Genomic DNA, 13,836 nt, shown 5'->3' with positions numbered 1-13,836 from the left:
TGTTCCAGTAAAAGCGGCGTTGCTCATGCCACCGCACTTGAAGAGGGGATTCACGGTTGCTAAATGAAAAAGGACGGCTGCTTAATAGGGGAAATATCTTTAGGCTGTTGGACCCTCTCCAAAGTGGGCCCAAGGCTTTCTGTGCGGGCAGTTGAGGGGAGTTGTGATGATAGCAACACATTTGGGAGACCTGTCAGTCTTCCATAAAGATGATGCAGGGACCAAAAGCCAAGTGGATAGCTTTTGCTTCTGTTCGTAACTGCTAGTTGTATCAATGCATTTATTTGTAGACGGATCTTTTCCAGAGGCTGCAGAAGCAGCTCTCCCTTTGTTCTTCAGGGGTGGAGCAGGGGAGAAACAGTCCCCTGCTGCCCTCGCTCACAGGTGGGTTTCCTGGACTGGGGAAATCACAGGGCTTGGTGCTCCCCCAGTGCCTTGCCTGTGCCCAAGGAAAGCACAGGGCAGGTATCCCAGCACGTGGCCCTGCGTGGGCATGTGGGGCAGCACCCCAAAATGGCCAGTGGGGTTCCTCTGCCCATTGTAGGGGCAAAACCTGTCAGAATCCCCTGGGGAAAGAGTGAAGTTGGGCTTAGAACGAAACTGCTGGCTACACCACAGTGGCTATTTTGAGTAAGACCCATCACCATCTAAACTACTGAGTGTTACCTGTAACGGGAGCTTGGGCACTCAGCTCACAGTGACACATCTGGAGACCATTCAGTGCCTGCACATTGGCATCCGGTGCCACGTGAGGTACCTTAGGGTGTCCGTGATGTCCACACAGGTCTGGCACACATCACACGAGACCTATCGGATGTCCTCATCCTTGGTATCTTTAACCTTACCGAGTAGCAGTTGGAGACAAGGAAGGATCCTCAAAGCAGCTAAAGTGTCTCTGCATGCTTACGTGTGAGCAAGTCCCTTTTGTTATGCATATGATTATTAATTGAGACGTGAGAAGTATGACTGCATAGTACTGAGTGAAGAAAGGAGCGGTGGTGATGCTGCATACTCAGTGTGGGTTTCAACATCGTATCTACATGGCACGAAAAAACCAACTGCTGACATCCAGCTCTTCTGGCGTGATGGGGGAGTTCCTGGCTGAAATAACGTTATCAGCTTGGTCCTCTGTATTTGGAGAATGAACGTATAAGACTAACCTTGCCCAGTTACAAAGCGATTTCAAGTAGTGGATGAATGCTAGCATGTTCTGTTAGGAAGTCACATGAACTGGGATTCACATCACTTAATTTTAAATGTATAAACTGAGGCATGTAAATTGTACTGGCCATCATGTCTTCATCTACGACCAATGGAGAAAGACAGAGGGTGCCAGTTATTCCAGAAAAGTTTCTATTTCTGTTGTTAATTATAAAGAGAATCAAACATTTGGCTGATGCAGCAGAGGCATCAATATTTCAGTAAACTGCATTCCTGGAAACGAATGCCTTAGTAGCACTGAAAGCCTCGCTGAAGGCAAGGCGAATGTCATCCACTGCTCTGCCCTGATCAAACTTCATCATCTTATCACAGAAAGCAATCGCATTTTTCAGGCACTGTAACTCCACACTGACTGTTCCCCATCTTTTCCTTCTCCACCTGCCATGCCTTCTAAAAGTCATTCCATCTTTTTACCCAGGGACTGAAGCGAAGCTGGCTGTCCTGTAGCTGCCCAGGTAATCCTGAGCCTTTTTTGACAATGGTGCAAAACTTGCTTTCCCCCAGTCATGAAGGGTGTCCCCCCATCACCACAACTTTTCAAAGCTGATTGATAGAGAGCTGCTCTGCAAGAGCATCAGCCAGTTCTCCCAGTGCCCCAGGCTGCAGCCTGTCTGGCCCTGTGGACTCGCACAGTCAAGATCCAACAAGCAAACACTGTACGAATCCTCACAGGTCCCACTGTATGTCAGCCTAGACACAGGCATTGATGAGATGGCTCCATATCTTCAGTGTCTCCTCCTCCAGTAAATGAACTTGCCTAGCACTGTGTGTGAGCTAGTACACAAAGGGATACCCTGTGGGGTGGGAGAAACTGGGAGCTCACCCGGAGCAGACCAGGAGTTACAGAAATGTAATTCTTGACTAAATATATATTTATTATATATATGTGTATCTATCACTGATCAGAGTGATTTTTTTTTTTTAGCTACTAGGGATCTCCAAAGAAATTTATGTAGAAGATGTACTCCTGTGTGTACATGTATGTGTATGGTGTATGCCTGTGTAATACAGAGGACATTTAAGGGAACAATATTCTACAAACCCAGAAGAGTTTTGATTTCATTGTCAAGATAATGCATCACCCACATTTAGCGCAAGTCAGAAATAAGACTCAAAGAATTTGAGAGGTGTAACAGAGGCCCAGAGTCCCGAAGAGTCTACTGTATTTGCAGAGAGGCACATTCATTGCACAGGTCCAGCACGCTGTCAGCAGTGTGGTGTCTTACAGCGGATGGGTAGTGCTCCTGCTCAGCGAGCGCCACATGCTGTCTTCATCAGTGGGACAGGCAAGGCGGTGGTGATGAATGCTCCTGCTGTAACTGTGCCGGGACATGTTTCATGTCCCGTATTGTCTTTTTTGGTGGGGTTGTGACACTCAAACCCCTCCCTGTTTGAGGGAGAGGTATCCATTCCCTCTACTCAGGGAGGGTTATCTGTTCCAAAATGCCCAGGCGATCCTGGGGCTCTACAAGCTGACCCACACCAGTCCTTGAGACTTGGGACCGAGTCTGTGGCCTAGAACAGCCAGCTGAGCCCCACATTGTAGGGATGTGGGGGATCAGGGGTGGCTCTAGGGGTGCTAGAGCTGTGGGGATGTCCATAGGCCTCTGGGAGTGCTATGAATTCCCTGTAGTCCTGGAGGGGGGCTCTCACTAGAGGAGGAGAGGTGTCAGGGCTTCCTTGGGGGAATCTGGGAGCCCTGGGGGTATCAGGCATCCCCATGGGCGTGGGGTATCCTCAGGAGATGTCGGAGTCCCCACTTCCTCACAAGCATTGCAGAAGTGTGCAGGGGGACCTTGGAGATGTGGGGCACCCCAACCAGTTAGTGGGGTGGGGGTGGCAGGGGACCCTAGGGAGGTGGGGCATCCCCAGCAGTCACTCACCAGTGGGGCGGTGGACTCGCTGTTATCCCTGGGGCATGGCGTGTGTAGGTGGGGTCCAGGGGAAGCCTCCCCGTCTGCGGCGCCATCAGGGTCGGCCAGGCTGAGCAGCAGCAAGTTGGTGCAGGCAAAGGTTCGCTTCAGGGTGCAGCAGTTTGGGGGAGGAGGGTTCCTGGGGAACTCCGCACTGGGGGGACTGACGCACCATGGGGCAGAGGTAGTGACAGGGACCCCCATGGCCATGGGAAGGAAGCACAGGTCTCAGCCCCCACAACTCCTCTATTAACCCCACTGCCCCCCTATTGCCACTGATAACTCTCAATAGCCCCCATCAACTCTCCAGTCTCCCCCCTCCCCAGTGCCCCCGAACAGCCCCCGCTGACTCTCCAGCTCCCCGAGACCCTCGAGCTTCCCCAGTGCCCCGCTCCAGAGCCTCCCAGTGATGACCCGCAGGATCCTGCTGCCACCTCACAGCCCACAACTGCCCCTCCACTTTATTCCCCACTTGCTTTCCCACCCTGAGCTGCCTATTACCCGAGGAAAGAGACAGATGCAGGCTTGGTGAGGCCCTGGGGAGCGCCCAGTTCCAGCAGGGGTCTGGGGGCTGCGGGCTGAGCAGGGGTGCCTGACTTGGGGTCCATGGCCTCCATGAGCTCCGTCGACTGCAGGAGAGTTTTCACCCCTGCATTGCCCATGGCTCTGTTGGTGCAAGTCCCTACCAGAGGGGTTACAAGGGGTCTGGCTGCCCCCGGGAACAGCAGGGGGGCTCCTGCCTGTCACCTTGACCTCACAAGCACTGGCTATACTGGTCACACATGGTTCCATGAGGTCATGAGGGGCTTCTGTCCCAGCCCCTCCCCTTACATTCTTCAGGTTACCCTTTGGATTGCTGGTTTAACCTTTTCTATACCCAAAGTAGCCACCAAAACACTTAGAATTTTAGAATATCTCAAGTTGGAAGGGATCCATAAGGATCATCGACTCCAACTCCCTGCTCATCAAGAGGCCAGTCTTCCCCAGTACAAAGCGCCTCAGGTACATGGGGCCTGTGAGGGCAGGAAGACTCCAACTCAGAAAGGGCTGAAGACAGAGAAGGAAGTGCTAAAGGGTAAAGAATAAAGAGTTTTTGGCAGCAGTGCCACTTGGGCTACCCTCTCTTGGCAGAGAAGTGGGATGACATAGGTGGAAGCTTAATTTTCACTGGAAGTCTCTGTCAGAACTGGTTGGTAGAAAAGGGCTCGCTAGACTGGAAGAGGACAGCCGGTGTGTGTGTGTGGAGGAGCTCACCGCGACACCTTTCCTCTGAGCAGACTACTCCACAATCCCCTGGGACCTAGAGCATCTCTCCTGTTACTATAAGGCCCACGTTGTCCTGCTGCCAGATCTTGTCAGGTCAGACAAGGAAGTTGAGGAAGGGGGGGGTCGGAGATCACCAGGGCTTAGCAGTCAAGGTCACCAAAGGCAAAAGAAACTCCCATGTGAGGAGCAAGTGGAATAATGTGGACTAAGGAGAAAGTAAATGACAGAAAAGCTGAGGCGATGCAGAATAAAGACTCTTTTATAGAAGAGAGAAAGCAGTTGCTGTTCTCGCCTTGTTTGCTGAAGGAGGAAATCAGCTTTAACCATCAGTGGTGCTCATCGGGTTCTTCTTTCAGGGGTGGCATAATTTCTCCCGTCTCCAAAATTCTGTCCCCCTGATGCAATGAGAGAGCACGGTGAGCATTTCCTCCTACACCCAGTCTCTCCCTTCACATAGCACAATCCTTCATTTAAGCTGTAACTGTCCCCACTTCCAGACAAAAAAAAAAAAAAAAAAAATCTTACTACAACTTACTCAGAACACTCTCATTCACTCAACATTTCCCAGGACACTGAAATAACAGCCAAATTATCTGAAATCTGTACTTGCTTTACCCCTTCTTTTCAGCTACAGAACAGCAGCCAAACATTTTGAGACTATCTTGTTTTAAAAATGTATATTGGACTTACAGCACTGCATAACCACCTTCAGCACAGCACAGCATAACCACCTTCAGCACAGCACAGCTCTAAGTGAGTCTCCAAACCCACGGCCTATAGCCCGTGAAGAGCTACGTAATCCCCCAAAAATCATTCTGATGCCCAACTGCTGCTTGTTACAGCTTCAGGCACTGTCTTGGCCTACTGAGCTGACCTAACTCGAGTGAGTAGTTAGGCTGAAGTCAGAGGCCCACAGCTTGACCTTCAGTACGTTGCTATGTGGTTGTTACGGATGGAACTTTTTATAATTTTATTTTAGATAAAGCACAATTAGGCAGATGTTATGCAAAAAATGTGCAACTGTCAGAAACAGCAGAGCTAAACTGCTATGAGAATACTTGCCCACTGACCCGCTACACCAATCAATGAATAACGGCTCAGAGCAGCCTGAAAACAGTAGAGACAAAACAATCGGACGCTCTCCACTTCACAAAACTCGTCCCAAGCTGAGGTGGCATGAGTCTATCTCTCTGGGGACACCTGAGCGTGGGGGACCTTCAGGGACCAAGCTTGTGCGGGCAGAACTGACGCACTTAGCACCAAACTCCTCCCGACTCCTGCCAATCGCCGCTCCTGACAGCAAGGAGAAGCAGAACCACTCCTCTCTGTCATTCCGTGCATCGATAATCATGCTTTCACAGAAGCTTTAAACACCCAAACCCCTTCACAAAGATGCTGTTACTGTGCTGTAACTAACGCTTGCATTCCCATAAGGGAATGTTTGTGTTTTCCACCCAGGATGGGCAGTGCTGTCAGCCAGGTTCTCAAAAGTCTGCCGCTACAGAGGGAGGTACCACTGAAAGAGGGACTGTCTGCTCTGAGGACAAGATGAAAACTGCTCAAAAACACTGTAACTGTGCTGCTCCAGGGCAGCCTGCCCACAGTATCAAGTTCATCCTTCTAGAAATTCTCCCTGCACAACTACTGCACAGACCTGCACTTCTCTCCAAGTCACCCTTTTTCTGCCTGTTTTACAAAGCTGGAAGATAAAACAAGTATTAATAGACTTACTGGGAATATCCGTGGATTTGACATAACAGCTCCATGTGGCGTTTTCTGAAAGCGGGGGCAAAAAGAGGCAAAAGGGGTAAAGAAAAAGGAGCGTTACCCAGAGGAAGTACAAAGGATTTCTAAAATGGGGAAAACGACCCTTCTAAAACACAAGCTCTACTGAGTACAAGGCTCATTAGGCCAGGTTTGTACCACTACTTAAAAAGACACCCGAGGCTAATAAAATTACACTTCCCAAGCAAGACAAGACTGTAGAAGTGGAAGGTCTGTCCCGTCAGCAGTGCGTTGGCCATTCCCCTTCCCCACACCAGCAGCTGCAGTCTGGTTATCCCCAGGGCCACTGTTCCTCCAGGAAACCAACAATTCAGACACAGCTTTCTGGCTTGCAGGAGGCAGCCCGGTCAAAGCTGGTCACTACCATAAAAGATCACAAAAAAATATATATTTCTGCCACCCAAGCAAGGAAAAAGAAGGGCTGAAGAGACCGTGGGAAGTCACCTGAGCCTGCAGCAGACGCTTAAGCCCTTCATACAACCCCTTATGTGACTGTTTGTTGCACCACTAGCCCCCCGCCCCCGAGAGAGCTTCTCCCAGGGTTTAACCTAGATTTCCCTCCCTCTCCCTTAACTCCCTTCCTCACGTTCCCTTCAGAGGCCGCACAGAGGGGCGGCACGCACCATGACGTGGTACTTCAGGTAGTAAAGGATGATCCAGGCGGGGACCAGGACCCGCGTCAGGATGAAGCCGCTGGTCTGGTAGGCCTTGAACACCTGCGGGGGGGCACAGGGACTCGCGTCAGGCCCGGGGCGGCCCGGGCCGGGTCCGTGTGTCCGTCCCCCACCCCTCCGCTCACCTGGTGCCTCCAGAACCCCCCGGGCTGCAGGAACCGCTCCCAGAAGGCGGCCACCGGCCCCAGCCGCCGCCGCGGCAGGACGGGCTCCCGCTCGCTCAGCTCCTGGTCCCGCAGCCAGCGGCGCCGCAGGGCGCGGAGCTGCTGCAGCCGCAGCTTCTCGTCCTCGCTGTAGCCGCTCATGGCGCCGCCGACCCCGGTCGCGGTCCCGCTCCCGGTGCGGCCCGGCCCGGCTCTGCGCGGCGGGCGGGCGCCGTGTCCTTCACCACGGCGCGCGGCGGTGACGTCCCCAGGGCGCACCGCGACGCGTCACCAGGGGGCGTGGCGGCGGGCACGGAGGGGCAGGCCGAGCCCGGTGGGTGGGTGAGTGAGGGGGCCCCGCATGGCCCCCCCCCCCCCCCATGGGCCTGGATAGCTCAGCCGGGAGAGCATCAGACTTTTAATCTGAGGGTCCAGGGTTCGAGCCCCTGTTCAGGCGGGAGGGTTCCTCTTTCTTGGCGGCTCCTCCTCCGCGGCCCCGCCCCGGGGCGGCGATCAGGCGAGGCCGGGGATGCGCGGCCTCACCCGGCCATGGCCGAGAGGGAGCTGGGGTCCCGCTTCCAGCGCCGCTTCCTGGCGGCCCGGCAGCTCTCTTCCTTCCCCTGGCCGGTACGGTGGGGAGCGAGCGGCCGCCCTGCCCTCCCTCCCTCCCCTCGGGTGGCGGCGTCCGGGGGGACGGCGAAGCCTCAGCTTCATTTATTTCCTCTGTTTTAGGAGCTTGAACAAAACCTGCGGACCTCGCCGGATTCCTCCGTGCTCGTGGACATTCTGCACAAGGTGAGGCGGGATAGCTCGGTGTCACGGCGCTGCAGCAGGCCCGGGCTGCCGTGAACGCGCGATGCCGCCTCGTGTGACCAAAGCCAAAGCAATCGCTGGGGTTTGCTCATAATTACAAAGACAAGTGACTTTGTGTCACCGGTTTTCTTTGGGCCCAGCAGAACAGATTTCTTTCTCTTCCTGTTACTTAGCTGTTCTGTATTAGCATCAAAATTAAGACCCGTGTCCCTGAGCAGAGGCGTCTCATGCCGTGAGCGGGTCAGCCCGGCTGGTCCTGGGTCCCGGTGCGCCGAGGGTGACAGAGGAGAGGTGATCCAGCCACCCTGAGAATGCGTCAGCCCGTACGGCGATTAAACTTTGCGTGTGGACGGGAAATGGCAAATAACATGGCAAACCAAAAAAGAGAGAAGAGAAAAGCAACATAGAGCTAACCAGACTCTCTTTCTGCTTGGTTTTGCTATTTATTTTCTGAAAAGCAAAAAACACGTTTGCTGCCGCAGATCTGTAAACTAAGGAACTGATCAGAAATCACCAAATTTCATTTTGTGGCTCAGCATCATCACTTCTTTTAGCTACAGACTTGAATCGCAATGCATTTCATGACACAAAGAACCAATCAATGGCTCCCCTGTCTTTCTCTAGCCCCTTACTGCCTTTCATAAAATCTTCACTTGGTAACTGGTTTCAGTTGCTGTTCTTGTTTTGTTGTTTTAGACCATTCTCCACCCTCTGTCTGTAAAATATCCCCCCTCCACCAAGTACAGAAGATGCTTTCTAACTGAACTCATCAAAAAGGTAGTGCTTACTTTTCATGTTGGTTGCAACTTTTTTTTTTCATTGAAAATATGACAGTTTTACACTATGGGCCAAGCTGAATTATTTGTATTAACACAATATAAACACAGTATAAAATATTGTGGCCAACGATGTATTAAAATGGGACTTGATGTGTGTACGTTTTCTGCTTCATGACAAACAATTTGATACCTGAAACTGCCCTGTTCTTTTTCACACAGCATGAATCCACAGCACCTGAACCCCTGGATGAACTGTATGATACGCTGGCAGATATTTTAAATGAAGAAGAATCTACTCGCTGTTACAAAACCTACTTGCTGGTAAGAACTTACGCTGCATTGTTATAAATCACTTTTAATCATCTGATCTAACCAATAATTGGCTTTAAAAGTAACCCCCCAGAAACCCAAAGTGCTTCCTGCCTTTTTCCAGGCGCTAATGTTGATTGTAAACTGTAAAACAAGTTGTCTGTGCTGATCCATCTCTCTCTTCTTGCATGTGTCCTCCAGCCCACGGGAGAACCTGTTACCCTTTCCGAGAGCGTGGCAATTATCTCTGGAGGAACCACAGGGCTCGTCACATGGGACGCTGCTCTTCATCTCGCTGAATGGGCAATAGAGAACTCCGCTGTTTTCAGTAACAGGTAACAAGAGCAGCACAGACGGGGAGATGGGGAAAGAGGGTTTCATTCATATGGCGAGCTACACAACTGTAATTTAGTAATATACAGCATTTACCCCCAAAATAACTGCAATGACTACACCCGTTTGCTACTGGCTAACTGCTGCTCTCATCTGTTCTGCAACAGTCAAACTTTAATCCAGGAGAGGACCTCGTAGTTCTTTTAAGACAGGTTTTACAATCAAAACCATTATACCATGCAGTCTGACCTGCTCTGTGAAGTAGGCTGTTAAATTTCAGCTACTGCACCATCTAACCAGTAACTTTAACTAGTGCATTTCACTCCATGATGGGATTCGTCTCACCTAACTTTAGATGATCGATGTGCAGGTGTGCATATCCGATCTCATCATCTCGACTTCAAGCAGTCGAGAGGAACAAGCACTTTTGAGGAAAGATTCAGCTAAGTTAATTTTAAGTATCGACCTCACAAGGAAAGGAACTGCACTGCTGAAGTGCCTGTTTCTCTCCACTATGAGAAGAATTGGACAACCAGTTTAGATGGAGACAACCATGCTGCAGAAGTCTAAAACCAGGTGGAAATGCTTTGTACCATGCACAAAAGCAGTATTTCAAGTAATTAATTCTTATGCTTACGATTGCATCTTCAGCGTTTACCAACTCTCCCAGTTATTTGAGACAAAGATTAGACTGTAGATGGTTTACTCAAAAATTATTGAAATAATCTGTAACTGATTTTATCTTTAGATATACTTAGAATGTTTTGATTTCCTAACTCAATTTAGAGTCCTAACAAGTACTTCTTTTACTCCATTACCCTTCAGGACAGTCTTGGAATTAGGAAGTGGGATCGGCTTCACTGGAATTGCAATCTGTAAAACCTGCAAACCCAAGACGTATATATTTAGTGACTACCACCATTGTGTTCTCAAACAGCTGACAGAAAACATCTGTTTGAATGGCTTTGTCTTGGAGCCTGGAACTGCCCAGCACATCCAAACAGAATCCCAAGGCCAGGAGGCAGAAGCAATGAATTACCAAAACCCAAAACTAATTGTTGCAGAACTTGACTGGGGCTCAGTTACAGAAAAACAACTGTTGGATCTTCAACCTGATGTCATCATTGCAGCAGGTACTTTACACTCCTGATTATGCCTCACTGTATGCTATCATGCAGGAAGAAGCAGGTTAGAGAGATAAATGCAAAGGTATTTGTGTGCAGGACTCACTCAACCCTACTCCAGTTACCGTATCTGCAAGTGTATGACAGATCTTCTCCAAGTTCATTTCACCATTCTTTTTCAGATACTCAGCAGTTTTTTATGTTCAGACTGAAATTTTTTTTTTTTTTAAGTACAGAAAAGAAATTCCAGAAACAGAAGATGATGAATCTGCCACTTTTAAGAGCCTCGTAAATAACTGACGGTCTTGGTGTTCTCTTGAGGGATAACACATACTTTAAAAGAAAGTAACTTTTTGGGGACTTGCCTATGTATAAATCCAGAGGGAGTTTATAAAAATCTAGTAATGGAAAATCTAGCAATAGTAGAATTTCTTAGCTGTAGCTACAGGATTTTACTCCCTGATTTGGGGCTTTGCAAAGCAAAAATTACCTAAGAATTCAGGTGAAAAAATGACAAAATATACTGCCTTTGTCATCAGAGTATCACATGATGCATTAAATACGTGAATTCTGTAAAATGAAGTCACTGTATGTATGTTACCTAATGCCAACCATACTGTTCAGAGAATGCACAAAGCAGCCCAAGCTGAACTCAAGAAGACAAGGCAACTCAAAACTGAAGGCGATTTATATGTATCTACTATTTGCTGTTACTAGTTACTGCAGGACAATCCCTTATTACATTGCATCAAGAGTAACTGCTATGTCTGTCACTGGTACGCACACATCCTTCGACATTTCTGTGTAATGAACAACCACCTCTTGAATATCAGTCCTGAACACAAGACTGACACATTTCAGAATTACAGTGCTAATTAGTGAGGCTGACAATTTGTACCCCTTAGTGATCAGTTTTACCTTTCATCGCTGTTTCTGCTCTCAAGAAAATTATTCAAGATGAAAACTGCTGCAGTTCAAGTCTTTTGTGATCAGCCTCTAAAATACAGATTTTTAACAACGCAGTTTCATTCTGCTAAGGACAGTCATAACAGAGAGTACCAATGCTCAATGTTTTTGCTGTCTCCCTTAAGATGGGCTTAAATACAACATCCGACAATCCATTTACAAACAGCAGCATTGATTTTTAGTGATTTTGGACTGATACTAGAGATGAGGGCAACTTGACATAGCATGTAAAATAGAGGCATTTTCTAAGATCTCTTCTTGGGAATTTTTAACCCCTGAATACAATAACATTCTCCTGCAAGATGAATATTTTGTGGTTTTGGTTTGTAGTTTTCATTCTGCTTTTTGCTCAATTCTCAATAAATATTGAATGTTTTCCTTTTTGTGCAGATGTGGTATATGATCCAGAGATCATTTTAGTCCTTATTGGTATGCTACAAAAACTCTCCAGTTCCAGAGCAGACAAAAAACCTCCTGAGGTCTACATTGCTTTCACCATTCGTAATCCAGACACGTATCACCTGTTCCAGGCTGAACTTGGTAGGTGCCTTTTTTGTGAAGTGTATCAATAGCTTTGGCCTCTTTCCCCATTACTTAATCTGCAGTAAACAGGAGCATTTTTTGGTGATGGGTATTGTCCAATAGTGAGATTCTTATCCTAGAGCTGGATTTCAGAGCAGTTTGCCTAAGAGCAGTAACTTTTCCACAGGGATTTGATCAGGAGATTGGAACTTAAGCTTTTTGCTACATCCTGTCTATCACAACTTACATCTGTTAGTGCCAACTTGAGACGAATTGCAACTGTGGTGGCAAGAGGAAACTAAAAAAGGGTTAAGCTTAAAGAATGAAAACCATCTGTGCTGCGCTGTCACAGCAATAACCTTCAAGATGCAGCCTAAAACCTTTATCTTAACTGTTCTTTGAGGTTTAAAAAAGAACAACTAAAGATTAAATAAAATAGGGAGGGATTTTTGATTTTTCTTCATATACTCTTCAGAAGCCTGTCTTTTGCAGGCTACTAGCTGTACAGCTGGTCTACAGCAATTGGTTAATTCACAAAATTATGCTGAGTGCATAGCAGAAGTGTTACTGTTAGTTTTTAAAAGTACATACTCATAAGCACTTGCCTGTAGCTTGCTTTAACAGCATGCTAACGATTTCTTCTTACAGAATGCGATGTGCAACTTTTGCTCTTCATTTTATTAAGCAGAGAGATGATTCCCAGTGTTTCTCTTTACAGAAAAAGCTGGAATCAGATGGCAGATTACTCCAGCCCACAGCAACACTGTTTTTCTCTGTGACGTGCAGCCAAACGTAACTATTCTACAGCTATTTATATAGACTTGGCAAATATGACAGAATTTTCAGACCAACGGGAGCTATCTTGTTCTTGCAACAAGATTATCTTGAATTCTAGAAATGTACATGAGAGGCACTGAGGATACAACTATATGCACGGACTGTTGTCAGAGTTATGCTTGTTCCTGTAATTGTCAGCATGTACGCAAGCAAGCTGCTGCCCCTGAAAAGTATCTGTGAACCTCAAGCAACAGAAAAGAAAGGCCCCCCTCATACTGCGCTTTGATTCTGTAGAAGACAACAGAATTGAACTGTATTTTTTTTCAGCTGTGTTTTGATTTGTAAACAATGGAGGCATATCTGCAGGATCACAGAATGAGTATCTCACACTGACAAGGGAGCAAAACAGTGTTTCATAGTAATAAATATTTTTTTAATATTAAAACCAGCTGTAATTGTCTACTCTGTGTTTTTTTTATACTTGTCTGTATATACTTGCATACTTGCAGTATGGGTCATCTTAAAAGTGAGTTATGAACAATACCTACAGTGAACATAGTAGATAGTGTCACAAGCTTACATGATGCTGTAAGAGGAAGTAATACACCCTGCTGTAAATCAGGTCCATCTTTACTCTGCAGTGATGACAAAAATCAGAACTTGATTTACATTTCTCTCATATAAGGACTGTCACTTTCATAACTAACTATTGGGAAGCCATTCTCTCAGATGGCCAGAAAATAAAGAATCACACTCTGCAGCAATACTCTACGTATACTGCAAGGAGGAAGAACTGAGCTCACCTTCTTTGAAACTTTCCATAATCCATTAATCATTTTCCTGTTGGACAGTATTAACCCTGAAGCAGAAAATAAAATATGCTGCTTTCTCCTGACTTCCTTTTCTGTACCTTGTTTTAAAAGCTACTTAAAAGAAAATGAACAAATACTTTAGCCTTCTCCCTCTGTAGTAGAGAAAATGGATGATAGGTAACTTGAAACATGAAGAATCATCTTATTTTCCAAGCTGAAGGAGGCCATGACTGCTAGTATTAAGTTGGATATACAGAAGTAACCCCACCCCAGGTTTTAGCTACCTCTCCTTGAGAAGGAAGAATTCAAAGGCACTATTTACAGAGTAAATGCACGCTAGCAGCCCAAACAGGAGCTTCTTTATCTCCCCTTACAGAAAATTCTTAAAGTCACTCAAAA

General features: G+C 47.4%; 2 protein-coding genes and 1 non-coding gene across 3 annotated transcripts; 2 read left to right on the top strand and 1 right to left on the bottom strand.

Moving 5' to 3' along the window:
• Positions 1 to 4,643: 4,643 nt before the first annotated feature.
• NDUFB6 (NADH:ubiquinone oxidoreductase subunit B6) lies at positions 4,644 to 7,251 on the bottom strand. The gene is made up of 4 exons (XM_052773100.1): positions 6,985 to 7,251; positions 6,809 to 6,901; positions 6,132 to 6,176; positions 4,644 to 4,795 (listed from the first exon to the last, which is right to left on the bottom strand). Exons 1-4 carry the CDS (start codon positions 7,162 to 7,164, stop codon positions 4,727 to 4,729), a joined length of 387 nt encoding a protein of 128 aa, XP_052629060.1. The 5' UTR covers positions 7,165 to 7,251; the 3' UTR covers positions 4,644 to 4,726.
• A 135-nt stretch (positions 7,252 to 7,386) lies between these two features.
• On the top strand, positions 7,387 to 7,459 carry TRNAK-UUU (transfer RNA lysine (anticodon UUU)). Its single transcript has one exon. It is a non-coding gene; the product is annotated as a tRNA-Lys (tRNA).
• On the top strand, positions 7,397 to 13,520 carry EEF2KMT (eukaryotic elongation factor 2 lysine methyltransferase). Its single transcript, XM_052772961.1, has 8 exons — positions 7,397 to 7,629; positions 7,735 to 7,797; positions 8,512 to 8,592; positions 8,814 to 8,915; positions 9,105 to 9,238; positions 10,062 to 10,369; positions 11,717 to 11,866; positions 12,567 to 13,520. Exons 1-8 carry the CDS (start codon positions 7,552 to 7,554, stop codon positions 12,665 to 12,667), a joined length of 1,017 nt encoding a protein of 338 aa, XP_052628921.1. The 5' UTR covers positions 7,397 to 7,551; the 3' UTR covers positions 12,668 to 13,520.
• The last annotated feature ends 316 nt before the right edge of the window (positions 13,521 to 13,836 follow it).

Source organism: Harpia harpyja, chromosome 21 (genome assembly GCF_026419915.1).
Source record: "Harpia harpyja isolate bHarHar1 chromosome 21, bHarHar1 primary haplotype, whole genome shotgun sequence".
NCBI lineage: Eukaryota > Metazoa > Chordata > Aves > Accipitriformes > Accipitridae > Harpia > Harpia harpyja.
This window is presented reverse-complemented; position numbering and strand designations above follow the sequence as displayed.